Source organism: Carassius gibelio, chromosome B20 (assembly GCF_023724105.1).
Source record: "Carassius gibelio isolate Cgi1373 ecotype wild population from Czech Republic chromosome B20, carGib1.2-hapl.c, whole genome shotgun sequence".
In the NCBI taxonomy this organism is placed as follows: Eukaryota; Metazoa; Chordata; class Actinopteri; order Cypriniformes; family Cyprinidae; genus Carassius; species Carassius gibelio.
The window spans coordinates 18,561,244-18,585,303 of NC_068415.1; the positions used below are offsets into that span (position 1 = coordinate 18,561,244).

The following is a 24,060-nucleotide window of genomic DNA, read 5'->3' on the forward strand; positions in this document are numbered from 1 at the left end:
CGTAAATGAGAAACGGGTCATTTTAGGTTAATGTGTGTAACTGTAATTGTTTTCTTCTATGACATTTTAATGTAGAGCATCATATAGTTACTATTTTTAGTTTAATCATTTTCTTTTTAAAGATCTTTTAAAAGCATGAAAAGAACTTAAAGGAATGCCACTTTTTTTGAAAATAGGCTCATTTTCCAACTGCCCTAGAGGCAAACAGTTGAGTTTTACCATTTTTGAATCCATTCAGCCGATCTCCGGGTCTGGCGGTAGCACTTTTAGATGAGAGTATAGTTCCTAGCCATATCAGCCTAGAAAATCGCAACTTTTCATTTTCCGTCAGTCTTTAAGAAAAATATAAAAACTCTTTGGTCATTTTTGAGCGAGATGCTAACGGTCTAATCAGATTCAATGATCTATGCTAAGCTAAGCTAAAAGTGCTACCGCCAGACCTGGAGATTGGCTGAATGGATTCAAAAACAGTAAAACTCAAGTGTTTAACTCTAGGGGAGTTGGGAAATGAGCCTATTTTCAAAAAAAGTGGAGTGTTCCTTTAAGGTGAATGGTTTAAAAAAAGTGTGCCCATGAAATTTCATCAGTATATTGGTATGAAAGAAATAAACTCAAGGTATTCAAATATTCTAGCACAGTTCATGAGCTACAAACAGGTGCATGTGAGTGCAGTACCGTCAAGTGTTATATTATCTCTCTCTGTCCCATGAAGTGTTTGGCAGGAAAGGATGCATTGGACAGGCATCTGAAATTTGACAGCCATAAGGTTTTAAATTTGTATTTTTTTTCATGTCGTGTGTTGGATAATGGTCCCGAACATTTTGGTGTCCCTACCATGCTTTTTAACTAGAAAGACAACATGCAAAAACAACAACAACAACAACAACAACAACAATCTAGTGATAAACCAGACTGGAAATAGTACACAAATTCATTCAGGTCTAAGCTGAACTGTACTGGTAATTGGTGGGCAGGCCTTTCTCAGAAAAAAGCTGTGGATTTTCTAGGGACAAGGATTTAGTCATGAAAGCCAGGCAAGCACAGAGATATTCATGAATCATGCTTTGAATGATGTCATTTTTCCTCAAGCACATTTTAATATGCGTTGAACTGTGTGTGTTTTTCAGTCTCTCTGAGATCTTGGAGAAACATCGCTGTTAGAAAACGCAGTAATGTAGAACAGCAAATACTGAATCTGAAAACACTGCTGATTCATCCACCAATATTTATTTTCCAATCTATTCATGTATTTAAAAACTAAAAACCAATAAGCATTCATTAAAAACAATTACAAAACACCTTAAAAAGGCAGTTTATACACATAATAATGACTTGATAATGATATAGCTTCTATGATTAGCTTTTTTATTTTTCTGTATCAAATAAATATTATAATACCATACAATATAATATCATTATATTATAATGTCAGAATGAAAATCTTGAAATCCTAGGTTGGCATGATAATTTTTTCACAGCTTCGTAATATCTAAAAGTTTTTGTCTGCCAAACCAAAGTCAAGTGGAAGAAAAGGAAATGACATCATAGAAACGACCCCTCTACTACTATTACTACTAATAATGGTATGAAGGTTTCTCCATTAATATAATAATATAAATATAATAGACTTTTAAAGGATTTAAAAGCACACTCTTATATACCATTGACAATCATACAAAGGCAATGAAAATTTGTCCTGTCCTGAAACTAATTGGAAGTTTAACTAGCACTCCATGAACCTTTATCTTATCATTAGCTCCTTTCCAGTTTCTTTCAGACTGCAATCAGCAAATGCATCTTAACTGAGATTAGAAATAACCTGCATACATTCTGTGCCCATCTCTGCCTTTCCAAAGCTCTGTTTAAATGTTGTAGCGGCCGAAGCAAGACTAACGGTAAAGCCACAGGGTGTTCTGTAATTGAGGTTGACGGGACAGTCTCTACACTGCTCACTCAGCGCTATCGACACTAACCTTGAGCAAAAGTGTCACTGAAAACACGACAGTTTACTGAATAATTCACAGCTATTAACAGCACTGTGGCACCTCAGTTATTGCTGAATAGAGAAATGTTTGGTTTGGTCTTTAAAGGCATAGTTCACCCCAAAATGACTTATTTTGTGTTCCATAGAGGAAGGAAAGTCATATGGTTTGGGATGAGATGACAGCGAGCAAATGATGACAGATTTCTCATTTCTAGATGAACGATCCCTTTAAGTGAACTGGTCATTCGCCGATTGTATAAAAAGACAAATGAGAGACCTTTCCAAGTTTTATTGTTTAAGTCCCCTGATGAAAAGTTGAGAAACACAGTTGAAATGAACTTCTCTGTTAAAACAGATGGTTATTGATATCATTTCTCTCTGTCTGGTAGTCACCTGCTGTTCATATGTCTCCAAAATGAAATAACAACGCAGTCTCTTTCAAGACCTGCCACCTGCATCTTTCCAGAACTTGATGTCCGATAACAATAAAAAAACACATCACGGCTCCAGAGACCTCAAATAATTAGTCTGTGAAAGAACTGCTGATGATAAAACAAGGCACGATAACAGCGGCGTTTGTCTGACACACTTAATCAGCTTTTTGCAAATGGCAACAGATGTTCCATTTTATATCTTTTATCATAGTAGCAGGTGTTTTGGTAATAATAATAATAATAATGAAAATAACAATAAGATGAAAGCTTCCTGTAGACAGCATGCCATCTGTGGAAGGTTTCCTGTAAGGAGCTGACAGATACAGCAGATCTTGCTCTGATACAGTGTGTGTGTGTGTGTGTGTGTGTGTGTGTTTGTGTGTGTGTGAAGGTATGTGACAGCTTTGACTAGAACATTAACATCACTACATCCTTCTGCTGCTAATAATGAAGTATTAATGATCTAATTAGGCTGAGGGTATGCTTTTTGGCCATACCAATTAACAGTTCCAGTACCCTGAAGGATACTTTTTTTTTTGTATGCGTGCATGTTTAAAAAAAAAAAAGTACTATATTTATTCAGATGCTACCGGCCCAATTAGTGAAGTGAAAAGTTAAGTTAAAGGGTACTTTAAATCGTACCCTGCAGAACCCTGCCTTAGCTGGTCTTAGCTGGTATACGCTGGAAGTATAGCTGGTTTTAGCTGGACTGACCAGCAAAAGAAGTGGTCAAAACCTCTCTAAAACCAGCCTGCAAATCTTCTATGACCAGGCCAGATGACCAGCTAAATCCAGCCGACCATTTTAGACAGGTTTTATTTTTTATTGTTTTTATTTTTTAGCAGGGAAGTAGCTTTTAGTTAATGTCTGTTTCATCTAAATGGTCTTTACAGAGCTATAAAGGGGCATAGTGATGGGAAAATTGGGACAGGATGAAAAATTATATTCAAAATGATTTTGCCTTCTCGTTAAAAAAGTTTGCGTTCCTAGATAAACTTGCAGATGTTTTGCATTCCTCTAAGAATTGTAAGTTTCCCCAAACATTGCATTAACTCACAAAAGTTTTGTTTCCCTGCACTTTGCATTTGCTCACAAGTCTTTTGTTCCCACCAAGAAACTTTGCATTCACTCGCAAAAGTTTTGCATCCCTCCAAAAAACTTAGTGTTTTACATTTGCATTCCCCCAGAAAAAATGTTGATTATTCACAAAAGATTTACATTACTCCAAGTGTAGGGTTGGGGTACTTAGACTTAATTATACTGCACATATAAATAACCTCAGATGCACTTGTTGGACTTGTACTTGAACTTGACATGGACTGTGACATTTTGGACTTTTTCCAAATATGGTCGAATCCACATCCTGCAACATAAATAAAAACAAACATAAAATTAAGAACTCAGTTGGTTAAAGACTTGGACTCGGTCCCAAGACAAGTTTTTTGTGTTCGCTGTTCGCTCACAAAAGTTTTTCATTCCTTCAAAAAACTTGCTCACCTAGGAAACTTTTCTGAAAGGTTTTGCGAGCAAAAGCAAAAATTCTTGGGTGAATGTAAAACTTTTGTGAGCGAACACAGAGACATTTAATTATAATTTTTCCTCCCATCATATATATATTTTTTTTCATTACTATGTGGCATTAGGCACTCCGTGGGCCATCAGTGTGAAAACTCCTATTAGCTGACAAAACCGATATATTGATTACTAATCTTTATATTTTGCCATTCAAACGCTCTTTTTCTTTGTCCATTGCTGCAAATACCACTAAAAATGTAATTAGCAATAACAAGCAGCAAATCACATTTGACAGCTTTGACAAAATCTAAAAGCTATTCTCTGTTTGAATAAAAGGAACTCGTCGTTCACTGGTTTCAGTAGGTGAATAGAAAATAAAGGAAAGAAAACAAATTAAAGGTGATTTGTCTAATTTCTGTCATGCATCCCTAAACAAATCTAAATAGCAATGAGACTAAATGGAGACAAAGCAATAGGGGGAAAACATTTTCTAAATGTATTTTAGGTTCACATAAGTTGATGTGCTAACTAAAACTGTTAATGAATGATAGATAAGATATTTTTCGTGACAAATTTGTGACCTTTTTCTGGACAAAAACCTAAATATTAAGATTAATATATTATTTTATTCATATTTTGAGCATCTGAAAGCTATGTTTGAGCTAGTGTGTTCATTTGAGTATGTAGCTATATGAAGACAGACAGTCCCATCACAAGATTTTCACACTCTGATTTGCAGCTCTATTTACTCTAGCGGTGCCCAGGTCATTTGACAGAGCCATATCTGACAGGGCTGTCCCCCGTGGCATTGCCGGGAGTGACCCCCTTTTTGAGACCATAATTACTACAGCTGACTGAAGCTGTATGAGTAGGCAGGATGTCACTCTCTGTTCAGATTTATCTGGCTGCTATTAGACCCATGCAGGGTGTTCCACTTAAATAGTTCCCCTTCTGCCCAGGTTTCACATAGAGCCGGAACATTTCGCTACCCTGTACATTTTTGCTCCAAAAACCTGGTGGGACATTAAAGAACAGGCTTCTAGGTTAACCCTGAATGCTGCTGATGCCCTTTGTTCATGTTTGATCATCTTTAAATTTCCCTTAGAAATCTTCATTGTGTAAAGAATATTTATAGAGTGGAACGCACACTGTAAAAAACATTCCATAAAACTTTAGGTAAAAAAACGGCAGCTGTGGTTGCCGGAATTCTACCGTAAAAAATACGCTCGAGTAACTCGAGTACCTACTCTGATTGGTTCAATCATCTTTCATAGGCATACATGATAGGAAATGTGTGCACAGTTGTTGTAGGATGAAGTATGGTGTTTAAAAAGCTAAAAACGCTGTGCAGTTTTTAAAAGACTTCATTATAATGCATGAAAGAAAAAACACTAGCCTGTAATTCGACATGTCCCTGAAATGATTGTTTTGCTTAATTAATGTGAATGAACAGTGCTCTCTTCCACCCTCAATACTCATGGCTGAGGTGCCCTTGAGTAAGGCACTGAACCCCCAGTTGCTCCCCGGGCGCTGGATCCATAGCTTCCCACTGCTCCAGGTGTGTGGTCACTTCTCACTGCTGTGTGTGTGTTATTTCAAAGAAAAAATGCAAAATTTGAAACGAGTTTGACACCCCTGTTTTAATATGTTATTTTTAATTATTCATTTGCATTCATACTTTCCCTTAAGTAATGCAGTGTGTTAAATTTAGTTTTTGCTGTGATTTTTTCGACTAACTTTTTTATTTATACCAAACAAGGCCACAATCATATCTAGAACATTAAATTACAGGAAAATATTAATACCAGACCACTATGGTAATGGTAAAGGAAATAAATAAATAATAAGATTTTTTTTTTGTAATCAACCTGAACTGCAAATAATATTTTTCAGCCATTTTCAAATATGCACCCATTTAATTTTAAAGGTGCAGGTTGTAGAACCTACACTACCAAAACAATAACAATCGTGTGGTTTGATGACGCTAAAAAGGAGCGTGGAATGATGGGATTTGTTGTCTTCTACCCAACCACTGACGGCCATCAATCAGACGATCAGTTCAACGATTTTTGCAGATTTTATTTAGATTACATAAAAAGTCAATGCAAAGACGCGATCAGACTATGGATCAGACACATCCTCGCGCGGGTCTAGAGACGCGATGCCCCGCGTTTGGCGTGTATGCCCCATAATACTAATCTTGTTGATCGTTATAATTGCATACGTTTCCTGTAAAGATCCAAATAAAAAAAACTCACCTGTTGAGGAAAACACAAGCGAAATCGGAATCTCTTTCTAGTTGAAGTTTGTCACGAAGCTACTTCCGCATTTGTCCACGACACTGTTGTAATGTGGTTTCTACGTCAGTAAAGGCGGTAACAAAGGGTAACTAATCTCATTGACAGGCGACTGCCTGGACAGGCCCCGTGTCACTGTTTAGAAGGGGAATATTCTCACGATTTACTAGTTGAAAACATTAGAGATATTGTTAGTAATTAGCTCGACAAAATATATAACACTAGACTAGTGGTTTTTGAATATTTTACAGCAAATATCTTACAAATTGTACCTTTAATTGTATTCCTAATATCTTAATAGCGCAAGACAGAAAAATGCTATTGTCATCACAATAATTATGAAGTACCATAAATGAAAGCCCAACTTTCAATTCAAAACGGTTCACATGCAGTGAACGCACATTCATGAATTAGTTTTTTTTTTTTAGAACATTAAAAACTGCTCAGGTAAATTCAGTGGTAGGCTATGATACATATTAATGTATAAAACTCCTCATAACTCACAAACTCCCGGTGATAGCGCAGATAACTGATAACACTGAAGCCCCACGTTAATTCAGCGTGCCTAACATCCAGCTAATAAAATCAATATGCTGCAATTTTCTGGAGTTATTTTATGATTGTTTGGGCAGTCTCAATCTATATCTTAAACTTCGCAAAATACAGTCGGCTTCAGATTAGTTACTGATATATAAATATGCACGAAAAAATTAAAACAAATAAAATAACCTAGGCTAACCCATCTCTGCCCACGCCTGGAGCCGGCCCTGTGTAATAATGTCCCATCAAAAACAGCATGAAAAATTGCTGTACCTCTGGGGTGAGGGGAAATGGTGACTTGTGAGTAATTTGACGGTGGGCACAGTGAGATTATCTCTGTAATGACACGTTCTGAGCAATCTTATGAGCAATTGCCCTCTTTCAACGCGTGTGTGTCACAGATGATGACGCAAGAGACCATGGTTTGAACTAATATGCCCTCAAGAAAAGAAGGATGGATGGAGAGAGGGGAAAAAGAAGGAGAAAGAGAGGCTAATCATAGAGGGAGGAGGACAGATTACACATAAATGACAGAGTTATGGTTGTGGGACTTTTGATAATGAGAGCGAGTGATGTGTCCTCACACATAGAAACCCCTCTAGTCTGGGATGTTATGTTATGTCGTACATTGTGGAAGGCTTTGAGAGACAAGTGTGTATGTGTATGTGAAAGAAACGTTTGAGGCCGTCGAGGTCCATTCAGTGCCACATTCTGTTTGCATCTTGCAAATGCTTTCTGTGTTAATCTCTGATCCATGCAGAGCTTCAGTGACGACACTAAGAAACACATTAATTTCTGTCACCACAGTGCTTCCTGTCAGACCAAACCATATCAGCCCTAGTGCATGTGCCTGAAACATAGCCAAATATAGCTTGTGTGTACGCTCATACAATTTAATGTCTTGAAAGTATGAACTCAAATAGTCTTATGAATGCTTAAGTCGATGCATGGATGTGCGTGACAGAGTAGAGACTTACAAGCTCCTCTTTCGGTCTTGTGCTTATAGGAAGACAGTTATTTTATAGAGCTAATTGGAAAATGATATTGCCTGCAAGCCATTTATAATCTGCTGCCAAATATATCTCAGATTTGTGGTCTAAATAAATGTTCTGAGTTCAATTTCCATATAAACTTGGCTTGTGTTTGCTGTAGCAGTTGGAGCTCACTTCAGAAAACCTCCACCTTCCCCAGCTCCACCTGTATAGATCTGCTATGGGGAGCTTTGTGTATGCTACGAGGTTATTTCATATGTGTTATGTGTTCAGCAGTAGTATTTCATACATGCTCACAGCAGCTGGATTTATTTGCAGTAGCAAGTCTCAGTACAGCAGATCTAACCCACCAAGACCAAACACATTAACATTGTCATGTACATTACCATGCCATACCCTCCTAGAGTTGTCATGATAGAAATATAGTTAGCTTTATCATTATTGTTCTGTGGTGTTTACTGACCCTTTAACTTTTAACTCGTATTGTATGAAATAATAAAATACAAAAATAACATACCATGAACATCTTAGGCCAGAGGATTGATAGCAGGTTATATTTTTTTTATTTCGTCTGTAGAAAGATGCATTATTCGAGCTGTAAAATTAATTCAGAATGATCCTTTTGCACTTTGATTGCATCTTGAAGGGCACTGAAAGTTCAGACTTAGTCTTTTAATAATCGGATTACTATCTGGAAAATGTGGGTAATATAACAGCACAGAGCGCCTCTTATTTTCCTTGTTTGTCCTGATATAACCTCATGGCTCATAGGAGAGTAGTTTGAGACCAACTTAACAGGAAATAAAGCCCAGAGGTCACAGAGTCTCTGCTGGGGCAGGTGGTTGTTCCTGGCCCAGTTCACAGAGTATGGGACACACTAATCATCATAATGACTTGCATAATGTCTGTCTGCTATTTTTGCCTGTATGGGAGAAGATTAGTTACCTGTAATCCCTGTCTTTAGCACCAAGTGGTCTTTTCCACGCTTCTCCATTGAACATCAGATGTTGGGTTTTGTTTATATATATGTTCTTAGGGCAAAGAAGCCTAATGAAATGTTTGAGGGATTCTAATGTTTTTTGTAATTTGGAACTAATTGCAAAACTGATCCTATTGGGAAATATTTTCATAATCTACACAGAAATACATCCAATATGGCGCTGATGATGATTGCTAGTTTCTCTTGTCTTTAGTTATATCCCTGCAATCAGTTTCACCAGAGACGAATTGCTGGACATTCGGCACTACACATCACTCTATATATTACAGATTTTCCACTATTCTGATGTTTTGCTGAACATAGTTGGCTGCTGAAACAGTTCTACTCCGCCATCATTGAATCCATCCTCTGCACTTCAACTGTCTGGTTCAACTGTTTAGTCAACTGTCTGGTTCAGCTCAGCTACCAAATCTGACCTCAGAAAACTACAGAGGATAGTCCGGACTGCTGAACAAATCACTGGTACAACCCTCTCTACTCTCCAAGAACTGTACTCATCCAGAGAGAGCAAAAGGGTTGGCAAAATCACTCAAACTGTTGCTGTCTGGTCGACGCTACAGAGCTCTAAGCACCAGAACGACCAGAAACAGGAACAGTTTCTTCCCCCAGCCAATACATCTCATGAACACTTGACAATAACTGTGGAACACACAACACTATATATAATAATAATAATAATAATAATAATTCCTTACATTTATATAGCGCTTTTCTAGGCACTCAAAGCGCTTTACAATGTCAGGGGGTATCTCCTCATCCACCACCAATGAGCAGCATCCACCTGGATGATGCGACGGCAGCCATAGTGCGCCAGAACGCCCACCACACACCACAAACCAGCTTACTGATGGAGAGGAGACAGAGTGATGAAGCCAATCAGTGGATATGGGGATTGTTAGGAGACCATTATGGTCAGAGGCCAATGGGCGAATTTATCCAGGATGTCGAGGTCACACCTCTACTATTTTCGAAAGACATCCTGGGATTTTTACTGACCACAGAGAGTCAGGACCTCGGTTTAACGTCTCATCCGAAGGACGGTGCTTGTTGACAGTATAGTGTCCCCATCACTACACTGGGGTGCTAGGACCCACCCCCTGCCGGCTTCACTACCACCTCTTCCAGCAGCAACCTAGTTTTCTCAGGAGGTCTCCCATCCAGGTACTGACCAGGCTCAGTTCTGCTTAGCTTCAGTGGGAAACCGGTCTTGTGCTCCAGGGTGATATGGCTGCCGGCACTCATACACTTATTTATCTAACACACACACTTAGTCTACACTTCAAATTTGCACATAATTTACCTGCACATACAAAACTGTCTATTGGAATATACTGTACCTGCATATACAATTGTAAATATGTATATTGTTATTCCTTATTAAAAAAAAATTAATCTGGGTTTAAGTTCTGTCACTGTAATTCTGTTGCATTGCAGAAGCTTCTGTCATTAAAACAAATTACTCGTATGTCTAAACATACTTAGCAATAAAGCTCATTCTGATTCCGATTCTGAAAATAGTTACATTACATAAAAAGTAATTCCATGATTTCCTTCGTGATTTCGTCAGTGACATTTAACTTAATTGATTCTCACATTTCTTGTAACCAATCAGTGCATTTCATTAAACTAGAAGGAGATCGGAGATTGCTGAGCGGAATATTTTTTAGCAAATAGAAAATAAAATGATACAGATAGATTCAGTGGTTCTCAACCTTTGATCTGGGACAACTGAGAAAATAAATAAATAAATAAACGCCACCGGCATTTGTTTAAAGAACATGCTGAATTTCTACTCAATAAATATTTTACTGGTAAAACTTCTGAGAAGAGAAAAAAAAACTGATCAGGTAAATCAAGAGCGCATGGAAATGCCATAAGACTTCAGTGATTAAAAAGAGTTAATCAGTTATTTTTTTAAGTTTTTTTCATATGGACATTCCTAGTTTCTGTAAATCACAAAACATTTTTAAAACAAAACTTGTTATTAATGTACACATTCCTCATAGGTGTTTTGACATTTGAAACACTTGGTTAAAAAGGTCATCCAAGTTCAAAAATGTGAACTAAGTAGGAATGTGGAGAAGTAGGAAACTTTATACATATATCATGCTTGACTGTTGCCTGCTTTGCCTGTGCGCCAGTTAATTTTCGGGCTTTATTTTAAATAAAAAAATAATGGAGTGTGCTGTCATCTCGTTATGACTGAACACTGAGATCTGAAGCACATTTGGCTGGTGGAGCTGCTCATTAATTCTCTGCTGAATGCAGGAATCTTTCCAGGACAATCAAACCCAGAGGTGACTTATTGCCGCCCCTGCTCTCTCACAGTCTCTTCTCGTCTTTGTAATGAAGGAAATAGTGCTTTTTGATTAAAGGTGACGTGGCATCATTTCTCTTAACAGCTCAGATCACCAAATGGCCAGACGTTAGTTAATAAGACGAAAGATATTGAGTGTAATGTCAAAAAGACAAATGAAGAAAAGAGAATTCTTTAACTACTTTTTTTATTGAGTTCCCACTGTATGTAATGAAAAACTGAGGATCACAGAAGCTGAGCTGTGTTCAGCCTCAGTCTCAGTGTGTGTGTGTGTGTGTTTGTGGATCATTCTGTCAGGCTGATATGTTGAGATGACAGGCTGATGCTCTTCTGGGCTCAGATTTAAAGACGGGGATGATGGTTACTGACCTGTATCCTCCTCAGGACTACTGCTGGAGGGATCAAGACACTGTGTGTGTGTGTGTGTGTGAGTGTGAGTGTGTGACACAGAGGATATAATTGTTTCAGAATTAGAAAAAAAAATGTATGCACGTTCAGCATGTTTAATAGTAAACGTTGTTTTTCAGGTTTTAGTATGTTTGCTAAAATGTACATTCATACATATTATTATTAACACTAATATTATTAATCATGAGAATGTCTGTATTAATTTGTAACTTAATTCATAACTAATTCTTAAGGTTCCTTTCAGAATGGCAGCATTACTCCAGTCCTCAGTGTCACATGTTCTTTAAGAAAATATATGCCGGTCATATATATTAATAATAGATTATACCTACAGTTAATACATTATAAAACATATAAGTTTATCTTTACACTATGCATTTTAAATTTGGTTATAATTATTTGTAGGATATGATTTATTACAGCATAGATTATTAATAATTATAATGCATTTTAACCTTTAATTGCCCTTTATAATGCATTATACATAAAGGGTTAACCTATTTTTGAAGTTCTCTTTTCAGGATTGTTTGGTGAATATAAAGTGAATGTTAAAAAAGACAGTATTTATTTGAAATAGAAATGCTTGTCTCATTATAAAATGTTTACTCTCCCTTTTGAAGAAAGTACTCCATCCTTGTCTCTTCTCTGACTTCTGTTTAGATGAGGGGCAGACGGTGTGCCAGGGGCCGCCGGACATGCTGGGTCAGCGCCTGGCGGAGGTGGGCATGCAGCTGCGATCGGAATGCCACCAGGGACTGGGTTACTGGGACTACCTGTTCTTCATCGCCATCGGTTTCGTCATCTTCAGTGCCGGGACGGTGTCGGCGTGGGTGATGGGCGTGCTCATGGTTCTGTACGAGCGCTACAGCAAGAGGAAGAGCGAGGAGCTCGACAGCGAGGATGAGGAGGAGACAGTCACCCGAGGGGCAGGAAGTGGAGGAGGGGGTAACCATGGCAATGGGGACCTGAGCAAACCAGGCATGCAGGTGTGACCAGAGGACAAAGGGATGCTGAGAAATCTTTGATGAACAGACAGGGAGCTGCGGACAGAGCAAAGGAGTTTTTCTTTTCTATAAAGAGGTTTAAAGTGCACTTTTTTAGAATGTGTCAACAGTAGTGTTAGATTAAGATAAGAGCAGGGCAGGACAGGACAGACTGATTAGATTTATTTATATTCTTACAGGTGGCCACAGAGAACTTGTCTGTTTCTGACAGATCTGATGGTTGGTCTTGATTAAAAGCATAGAAATAATGCTCACACACACACACACCATGCTCTCTGTTAGTAGTGTAATTGGGGCAGGGTGACAACACTGTGTTTCACTCTTAAGAGAGAGACAGCAAGCGGGAAGGAATAGGGGAAAAGACAGAGAGGTAGAGAGGCTTGAAGACTTATCCAGTAACCTATCTCAGCTTGTATTTACTTGCTTGGTCAAAGAAAGGCATAAAAATGGAGGATATACAAGGCAGTCTCTCCAGATTCATGCAGTGTGAAATGAACGAATAGAAGATGGAAGACACTTCTAAACTGTCTGCACAACTCCATGCAAGGCTGAAAAAGCTTTTTAAGGTGGCCACAGACTGACTGACTGCACAAATGATGGATTGATAAAAAAAAAAAAAAAAAAAAATTCCAGGCCTTTACAATAAGGATTTTTTCTGCTTGCCCTGTCTGGTTAGTAGTTTTCGCCCTGACTAATATAATATAAATATTGATGAATAATAATTATATGGGCAAATTATAAGAAATATTATAATGTACATTTTAAATTTGTAAAAAGATAAATTTTTATCATCAAAATAAAAAATTGGGTTGGGTCAGTATTTGTTTTTAAAAATGAATAAATATATTCAGCAAGGATGCATTAAATTTATTAAAATAAAAATAAATGTTTTATGATTTCCACAAGAATATTAATTAGCAAAACGGTTTTCAACACTGAAAATAATACTACTAATATTAACATTGTTTAAAATTAATGTTTCTTGAGCACCAAATCAGCATATTAAAAAAGATTTCTAAAGAATCATGTGACAATGAAGACTGGATTAATGGCTGCTGAAAATTCAGCTTTGTCATCACAGGAATAAATAGCATTTTAGAACATAGTAAATACGAAAACAATTTTGCAAGGCATAAAACCACACATAGATGATTAATGAATGCACTGGCTCAACAGGGCAAGTGAACTGGAAAAAAACATTGTCACTGGCCCTGGGCCATTGGACCATCCTTATTGTTGAGCCCTGTATTGGAAGGGACATTATTGATCTCAGTAAGCCTGTATGCACTGCACCGAAAAGCCTTACACACAAGATGTAACCAGTCCAGCAATAACACCTCCAGGTGATACTGAGAGCAATAGAGGGAAAAATGTGAGTGTTAGTGCGTGTGTGTGTGTGTGTGTGAGTGCGTGTGGCTCATTGCAGTAAAGGTGGGGGAGAATAAAATATGTCAGCATTCTATAATTTTGGCAGGTCTTTTTTTTTTTTAATCAAATGTGATTCCTCCTGTGGCTACCACATCATGCCACTCAAGGGCAGAGCTAAAGTGACCCCTCTATCTTCACACTGCACCATCAGCACTGGAAGGAATTGCGCCCGTTGAGAGTGTTGTTTTAGTTTGTGTTTTCTGGTTGTTTAACACAATTCCATTAAGAAATGATGATAATGGGACATTCAAAAATTAGTTTTAGCACAGAACCTTATCGTCTAGTTTGTGGAGGATTCAGCAGACTAATATAATCTGGCATACTTTGCTCTGCAGCATTATTACTGCAATCCAGAACCTTAATTGTCTCTTTAAAATGTTGACAGTGTTCTCTATTGCACAGCATGTCTGGATCTACAGATACTCTCCATTATTTGATCATCACTGGATGAATTACTGCTGCCATTATCATTAGAAAATGTACATAAACGTCTTGTTTGAACCAAATTGGTTTCTGTCAGCTGCAATAGTGCAAAGTTAATTTTTCCAGGCAAATGACAACATCTTTTGTGACTTCTTTATGGTTGAGCACTATTCCAACACAGTTAGCACCTGGTGAGATGCTGGAGTGTTGGTGATTAGGGAAAAGGAGCTGTTTTACTCCTGAATTACAACATACAAAATGTGACAAAACTCTTTTGGCAAATTCGCCCATCCGGTTTAACATGTTTTGTCCCTAAATTCAACTTTAGAAAGAGAAGTGTAGAGAAGTCACGTCCTCTCATTTCTAGAGTTTTTAGACGAGAGGGAAAGCTGATTTGGGGGTTATTGGATGATTGAGGGTTGCTAAATCCATCTGTAACGAGTTAAAGAGTTTAAGGGAATAATGCTTATGGCTTGGGCTGCTCTCAAAATCTCAGCTGCTGCTTTTAAAAATCTATATATTCTTTTGCTAATATTCTTTTGAATTCTTGTTCTCCATTTCCCTTAGAGCCGCAGTGGGTAATTCCCGCACAACAAGTTGCACCCAATGGAATTATGACCTTTTCCGAACAGGCTTCCCAGACACTCCCATCTACAGAGCCACTAAAGCAAAATGGTGATTGTAAAAGGAATTATATTTCAGTGTGAAAAAACACAAAAGCTCAATTGAGATAGCATCTTTCCTTCCAGCTCATATTGTTTTTTATCACCATGTCCCCTTTAGGGGTCCCAATCCTATCTGCCATTAGTCAGTCAAAAAGACAGTCCCATCTTAAAACATGCACATGTGAAACCCCTCTCTCCCGGGTCATAACCGCCACTCCTCATTCTTGATCCGAGTAGATCTCTGTGATGAAAGGGGGCGGGACCGAGAGCTGTGGGAATGGAGTAAGACTGGTAGACTATATGCTAAATCTCGTCATCTGCACCACTCACCGGTCTCTAGTCCCACTGTCGTCACTCCTTTTATTCTTCCGGAGTGCCGTGGAACTCAAGACCAAGTGGCACAGGTTTTACGCATTAGCATTTACTCCACCGGCCTAGCTCCGTTCCCACAGCTCTCAGCCCCACCCCTCTCATCACAGTCTCGAACTTGGGTCTACGGCATGGGCGGCGGACCCACTAAGAAGGAGGCTACTAGCCTCTAGCACTGAAGACTTTAGCCACTAGCATCCGTCGCTAGTGCATCTCTTGAGGTCAGGGAATGCCTCTGTTACACATACACATGCTCATTAAACCCTGTTGAAAATTTAATTTGAAATAAGAAGTCTAGAAAAATCAAAATCCAACAAGCTGGTCTTTTCATCTCCGAAGTCTCAACTTCAGGTCACAACCCTGGAATGAATGTTTGTGTGTGTGTGCGTGTGTGTGTGTTGGCACGCCCATCTCACCTACATTTCAGCCTCTCATTCATTGTCTCTCTCATTCTGTCGTCTCTCACTTGTTAGAAGGTGGGCCATTTCAGATTACAGGTTACAGTGGTATGTCACCATGTCACCATTGTTTTGAAAGTGTTAAGACTAATAGTACCATGTCTTCAGGGGGAACAAGATTTTGTTTGTACAGTTGAGTCAGGAAAGACCTAAAGACAATTCCTCAAAAACAAATGAAAGAAAAATACTGCTAAAAATGTTGTGATACATAGACTTGAGGTTGCATGAATCATGCTGATGTCAGCATCAATATGAGGATGGACCGTAGAGGTACTAAACTTTCTAGCATCAAAAGCAACAACTGAAGTGTGTGTGCCGCTTTCACCTCCCGTGAATTTTGAGAGTGATCATGCATGACTATGTCATTGCCCTTTAGAAGAAGAGAGAAATTGGGGAGGAGTTGTATTATTATTTTATCCCTCTATGAATATTAATGTGTAATATAACAGGTGAGCCCTAATGTACGGAGCCCCGCACATGATATGCAAGAAAAAAAATAAAATTGTTTACTAATTCGTTTCCCTCACTGTACTAAAACATGTACACAATTACTATTGTGTTCCCTATTATTCCCTAGTACTATTGCGGGAAAGAATGAGTAAATCATGCGCACAATTTATAAATCGAGTGAACGAACAAATAAGTAAAGTTTTTTCCTGCATGTCATGTGCGGGGCTCCCTACTATTGTAATCCGAAAGTCAAGTTAAGTGTTAGAGCTGGAGTTTATCTGAGTCTCCAGGCACTAACAGTGGCACAACACTGCAGTCTGCTCAGCTCCAAAACCGCAAGCACAATCAGCAATGCAGAAGGGATGGCTTGTGTCAGGAAAATCTGTAGAGACACACACATACACTCAACAGAACGCTAATGAACTAGCAACACAACTCCGGCTATATCTTTGTGAATGCACAAACAAATCTTCAGCTGCTAGCAGTGAGTATTAATAATAGAGGTTGAAGTATATGTAATATGCACCAAAGCATTTTCATACAGATAGATGCAGCTAGAATCCACAGTGGTCATCAGCATTATCATTTTAAGCATTTATTTTCATTGGTCATGATAATTGGTGGATGTAGCTAATGCTTTGTGGAAAGTTTCAAGGTTTCACGTCTACATTTAGGTCTGTAAGGATATGTGTGTAGAGTAAGCTAGCAGTGTGCTAATCTGATTTGAGTCACTGAGTGGTTGGCTTGCAAAAAAATAAGAAATCTATATCTTTGGTTATATTCTATAATGCCCTTTCATAAAAACGTGCAAACAATTATACCTTTAGTGATACAAAAACTTGTCACTGGGACATTATCCTTCGAGGAACAACTTTGTACCTTATCTAACTTTAAAAGGTGCAAATTTGGACCTTAAGCCAGAGACACACTGCACGATTGTAGCAATTCTGATTGTAGCAAGTCACTGCATGTCACACTGTGCGACATGGATCTAATAAACTTGGCTACAACATGTGTGTAGACTCTACACATTACTATAGAATAATAAAATGTTATCAGCATGCCCTAGTGGTAAACAAAAAAAAAAACATGATAATGCTATAAGTTAAGCAGTTGTAGTTTTTTTTTTTTTGTGCTGACAAAAAGTGGAACCGGTGAAAGAGAAAGGCATAAGAGCTTGAGTTAAGCAGTTTTATGTTTTAGCACCATGTAGTGTTTACATCATGTCGCATTTTTATAGTTTGGTCAGTAAACGTTGATCGTACCAGCAAACACACTGTGCATTGATAATGCTGTATTGTAGGCTATCTTTGGACAGAAGACCATGACAACTGCCATCTTTGAACCTCTCTCACTGTACGACACAGAACCACAGATTAGGAGCCATGATCACAGAAATCGAAACGTTTGTTTCATGATATGAATCTTTTGTCTGGGACAGCTGAAAAATGTGCCGTGTGTCTCAGGCTTTAGAGTAGTAATACACAGTTTTGGGGAAAGTTACTTTTAAAAGTAAAGCATTACAATATTGCGTTACTCCCTAAAGAAGTAACTAATTAAGTAATGTTTTACGTTACTTTTGCGTTAATTTCATGTTAATTTTTAAATATGAGCATGGTTTGATTGTTTTTAATATAAGAAGTTCTATTTATAGCAAATGTAAAAGCCTTTTCACACCAAAAAATTTTATGAATAAGCCTCAGGCTGAAGGAAAAGTAAATTCAAATCTGTACAGTAGAACACAAAAGAAGAAGGTTCAACACTCTTAAGAAATAATAATAATAAAAAAATTAAGCACAATTGTTAGTTTATCTAAAGTCATTTTTGCTGGTTGAACTGGATCATCAAAGTTCAGCTTCAAAGACATTGGTTAATAAAATGGGATTAGGTTTGTTCATATTCTGAGTTTGCATTGCACTTTTTTTTATTAATTTTGATGAATACTAAATCATTATTTTTTTTTTTTGCTAGTGGGATGAATTGATGCACATTCACATTAAGTCTAGAACTACAGTAACATTACGTTCACACAGCGCCTCTGTACTTCCGATTTCTCCCAATACGGGGACAGGAGACTTAAATACTGTATATAGGAAAACAAAGTAACTGACATTACTTTTTGAAAAGTACTTTTTGACAAAAGTAATCTGATTATGTAACTTGTGTTACTTGTAATGCGTTACCCCCAACACTGGTAAAACGTATGGACCCTTAAGGTACTACTCACCTCCTTTGAGGTTACTGTCCTGGTGACAAGCTGTTGTACCACTAAAGGTACAATTTTTGCACATTTTCAGATTGTGTACTGGATGTAACGATAGTTTCTACAAAATAAACCAAGCAATTTCATATGATTTCTAACCAGGTTATGAATTGAGTACTCTTGAAAAGTTATTTAGCCAATTAAATCCTCTTTGGTTTCAGGTGAACATTATTCCACTTGTCTAATAAATTGTTCATGATACCATCATTTCCAAATTTTCTGCTTGGTACATAAAGTCAGTGTTCTTGAAAACAAAGTGAGTGTTGTGATTTTGTTTCATTATACATCACTTTGCTAGCAGAATACTATAATTGTAGAGCTGACATTTGAAGGAGGAAACTCCCATGACCAATAATGGAACACCATTACCTATTTAACTCCCTAGATAGACAATTAGCAATTTAGACCTCGTACACCCTCTACCTTTATGGGTACAACAGCTTGTCCCTCAACAACTTTGACAACATTGTAGCTTATTTACCCATAAAAAGGTTCATAATAATATGCCTTTTAGGTAGGTAAGAGTTAGGTACAAGGTTGTCACTGAGACAGTACCCTTAAAGGGACAAGCTGTTGTGCACCTAAAGGTACAACTTTTATAAATTTTTTATGTCAATGTAGATGCATTCTTTTTAGGATTTAAAACACAGTTTTTCTCTTACATTCTTGTTGTGCCAATAACCAAAATGAAAGTGTGGGTGAAAGCTCATTAGAGTTTCAAATTAGATTTGCGTGCAGAGAGTAGCTGATTTTAGAAATGTTTGGTTCAGCCTTTAGTAAAAAGTCTAGAAAATAATATTGATCTATATAGTTAAACTATACCTGATAGTTATTTGTTAAACATTTGGTTTGGATTGGAGCTTGGGGACCAGAGGCAGTGTGGCTAAATGCATGTGTTGCTGTAGTTTCAGCAGCACAGGACTGAATTTGGGCTCTGTGAGACTTTAGATTTGCTGGATCGATTTGCTGTCTGTGGAGGTGTGTCTGTCACGATCTATCCATCATTCATGGAGCTCTGCAGAATTTTCTCAACTAAGAGTCGCTAACACCCTTGTTTTCTCCTCTTCTCTCTTCCTTGTCTTGTTACATCTCATTACTTCTCTTCGTTGTTTTGGCTCGTATCCTCTCTACCTTCTGTCTTTTTTCTTCTTGTCTCCTTTCATCTGTTCTGTTCCCATCATTTGTCTTGTTGTCTTGTCTCATCTGGTCTTTTCCTTGTCTTCTCTTCTTGTCTCTTTTTTCCTCGTCTTATCTTCATTTCTCTTCTCCTTACTTGTCTTGTTTTGTCTCATCTTCTATACTCTCCTCTCTTGTCCTCTCTTCTTTGTCTCATCACACCTCTTCTCTTCTCTTCTCTTCTCTTCTCTTCTCTTCTCTTCTCTTCTCTTCTCTTCTCTTCTCTTCTCTTCTCTTCTCTTGATTGTAGTGCCTTGTCTCATCTCATCTTGTGTCCTGTTCTGTCTACCTGTCTTGTCTCTTCTCTACCGTGTCTTGTCTCTTGTCTTCTCCTAGTCTTGTTTCATCTCTTCTTCTGTCCTCTCCTCATCCTTCTCCTTGTCTCATATTCTCTCCTCATTTTGTCCTATCTCTGTTTCTTTCTTGTTCTCCTGGTCTCATTCTGTCTGTTCTTATCATTTGTTTTGTCTCATTTCTTGTCTTTTCCTGTTGTCCCACCATGTTGTGTCTCCTTTACTTGTCTCATTTTTCATTTCTTCTCTTCTCTCCTCGTCTCATCTTCTCTTCTTGCCATTTGTCTTGTCTCACTAGTCTTGCCTTTTGTCTTTTCTCATCTCCCAACATGTCTGGCCTCTTCTTGTCTCTCGTCTCATTTTGTCTCTTATCTTGTCATATGTCTTGTTTCATTCTTGAATCCCGTGTCCTCTCCTTCTTGTTGTCTCTCATCTCATTTTGTCTCATCTCTAGCCGTACCATCTAGTCTCTTTTTGTCTCTTCTGCAGTTGGCTGCTCAGTAATAGCTCTGTTCTGACTCTGCCCTCCTCTTTCGTATCTCTCTAGTGCTGGTTTAGTGAGGGTGGTGCCATAAAGGCTGCTGTAAGCCGTCTTCCTCTGTCTTAAGGAAGAGGAGGACTAAATCAGAGTGGATGACAGGATTCCACTGGGAACCAAAGCTTAGAGACTTTCCTCTGCCTTGACTCGCAATGCTTTCATCCACTTCAAGCGTCATGTTGATTTTCCCATTAGCAGTTGGGTGCGTGTAGACAGTTTGATATTTTCCCTCTATTATGTATATATATTTAACTCTAGAATGTATGTATACTTTTTCATGATTATGTTTAATTTAAACACAACCTTGCTCTTGCTATGTCTGCTGTCATTCTTTCCTCTTTAGCACTATATGTTTTCATTATGACCTTGTATATGGTGCATCATCAAATAGCATCAGGACATAATTTGAGGAACATTCTTAACATTCTGAAACAACATCTCCCACATTAGCCCCACACATATGGTCACTGATCATTTGTATGGGGTGTGTGTCAGTTCACTGGGAAATTTAGTGGAGTCAGATCACCTCCCTTACCAAACACTTGCTCAGTGTGTGTGAGAGGTCTTCCATTCTGATAACCCCTCTTGAGCTCTTGGCATCCTGTAACACAGCAGAGGCTCGACTGCAGTGTGACAACAGCTCAGAGCAGGAAGAGAACGCTGATGCTCACAAACACACTCTACAGAGCTGGATCAGCCCTTTATCATCTCTGGCAGACTGAAAACTTTTATTTATTAGTTATTCTCTTCTTCACACCCTCTTTGTGTCTTTGTGCTATTGGTGCACATTCAGAATCAGTGTTTCAGAAGTTACTTATCAAGCTACAGACTAGTCATAATTTACAATGGCTAAATTATAGACACACTTCCTTCAAATAAATATCTTTTTAAGGATGTAATTAACATAGTTATCATTTGATATCATAAGGTTTATTAGATTTGCAATCCTATCATAATAACCTTGCAGTCATAATCATAAATAACTTACTTGGCACTCTATTTTTATTTATTTGAATCGAACTCAAATAAATTGCAGATTTCTTAATTTTTTTTTTAAAAACATACCATGCTAATGAAACATTGGTTAAAATTAATCAGACATCCCAATAATGCAATTTTTTTTTTTCAACAGGTAGTGCATGCAAAACCATTTATATGTTTTGAAAACAGCCGAAAAATCACACTACTGCACAATATAGTAGCATCACCACTTTAAGTTAGTTCCCCGCAACACTGCTCATAATACTGCATTCAGGAGGGTTAAAGTTGAGGACATCTCTCAGACATGATCAAAGCATCTGATGTAATCAGTCAATATCACGGTCACACACACACATAGTCTGCCTTCCAGGAGCAATAAACAGGTGACTTTGAGGCCTCGGAAGATGTCAAAGTTGTTTTACGACAAGAGAGAAAGTGGAGTCTCTTTTCATTGGCAGTTGTTTTCCAAGAGCAGAACATGAAATATTCACGAGCATTTAATCTCTGCTTACTGACATTCACATATGAGCAACCCGTTCTTTAAATGCAAATGCTTGCGTGTACATTGACAATTCCACATTCAGTAGGGATTTAATGTGAATATTTCAGACAGCTGCCTGCTCGTTGTGTAAGGGGTGACACACAGAATCACACGGGCCCAAGGGGGCCCCTGACCTATTTACAGCCCCTACCCCACTGGTCACACACCAAACACACACACACACACTGAGTCTGTCACATTTCTACACACACACACAAATTACACAAATTCAACCTTCATAGAGATTTGTAAATGAGGGATAATGTGTGAGAATGGCTGGAAAACTAAACTGAGATCACCACATTAGTAGTAGCCCACAATTATTGAAAGCAGAAAATGGTTAGTAGTTTAGTAGAAGATGTTTAGTAGAACATTTAAGTTAAAATGGCCAAGTTTAAATGTTTGTCTAAAATGGCAAATAATCTCAAGGTAGCCAAATATAATTCAGATAGTTGTCCTGTTCAACATGTTGGTCATGTATCAGGTGTTCCCTCTGTTGTTATGCTTTTGGCACTTTCAAATGGCACTTTGACTTTCATGTCCAAAAAGTGCAAAAACTTAAATATACAATAGAAACCAGGCTCAATTAGTTCACAGGAAGAAAAAAAATCTGTCATCTATCATATATATACCTTAGTGACAATGAAATCCCCATGCCACTGCACTCTTTAATGGTTCTTGAATGCACCTCAATGTCCATCCTTGCAGTAAAGCAAAAGCTGAATGTAAAGTCACCATTTTATGAACATGGTCTTTCATGCTTTGGCCTTTTTCTTCTCTGTCGTAATGGGATTGGGCTTTGTACTGGACTGGTGAAGTGGGAAAGTACACATGCTTCACACACTTTGGTGTTTAGGAAATCAAGTCAAGAAACTCCTCGCCGTATGAAGATTTAGGGCTCTGTCAGCTCTGCAAGAAGCTCGGTCTAATTAATAAAACTAGTGTAACTTATATTAAGTAACATATATCTTTTACTAAAACAGGAAAAGAATAGAATATGTTTCTGGAATTTTTTTTTGTTGTTGATTTGTTTTGCTGTTTTATTTTCTTACTCTGGTGTGAAACATGACCTGTATTAGCACAAATGAAGAGGACGCAGGCAGACAAGATCAATAGTTGATCCCTTTTGCTTTGGTGCAGAGGCACTTAGACTGAACAAGTGAGCCACATGAGAGTGTGTGTAAGCATGCGTGTGGCCGGACATGTGTGTGTGTGTGGCTCACATGTCCATGCCTGTCAACTTTGTATTTATAACATTAAAGGTCATTTGAGTGAAAAAATAAGGTGTCCTCCTTGTTTTATTGCTGTTTTCTTTCTCTTTAATGCGCGCTTGCACTCGCACACTTTGGTGGCTTTAGAATTGAACATGCTATTATTTTGCCACTGTTTAACTTATGTATGTAAATAATCTCTTTTATGATTGGTTCACTTGCACATTTTGTAATTTATCAAGGTGGGTCAAGTTACTGAATGCATGTTATAATTAAAATGTGGGCAGTTATATGTTAATAAGCTTGTGGTTATGATGTTATAGCCATGATGATTTCTGGATTATGCTGTTATGCAGCAGAGATTTTAAACATTATATTTGGTGCTGAGTGAACTTGGTGAGTGTGATTTTGTTTGAAGTCTGTTTGAATCAAACGTTGTAACCGAATTCACTTTTTGTGTTGATTAACTTTTCCGATTAATTGACCAGAACTGTGCTTTAACAAACTTGCAAATGCAAACTTGCAGACACAAGTTCAAAATTTGACCTTTTCTTGCAGACATGAATGAATCAAATTTTACACTGGCCATCAAATGGTAACCTAACACAATTTTCTGATGGTTTTATGCTTCCAACTGAGAAGAACCTTTGATAGTACATCAAAGAAGACACAGAAGAATCTTGTTTCCCAAGCGTTGAGTATGTAGTTGAACTATGACACTGTACTGTTCTGTGATTGCACTGTGAGTTTAGCACCCAGAGATGGAGGCCAGT

The 24,060-nt window shown here is 37.9% G+C and overlaps 1 protein-coding gene across 1 annotated transcript in view; it reads left to right on the plus strand.

The window, feature by feature from the left end:
- The window catches only part of LOC127984580 (leucine-rich repeat-containing protein 52-like), a 49,468-nt gene extending 26,109 nt beyond the window's left edge, over window positions 1-23,359 (plus strand). The window contains exon 2 of the mRNA XM_052587286.1: window positions 12,148-23,359. Coding sequence (XP_052443246.1) covers window positions 12,148-12,479 — 332 coding nt within the window. The 3' untranslated portion in view covers window positions 12,480-23,359. The remainder of the gene's footprint in view (window positions 1-12,147) is intronic.
- The last annotated feature ends 701 nt before the right edge of the window (window positions 23,360-24,060 follow it).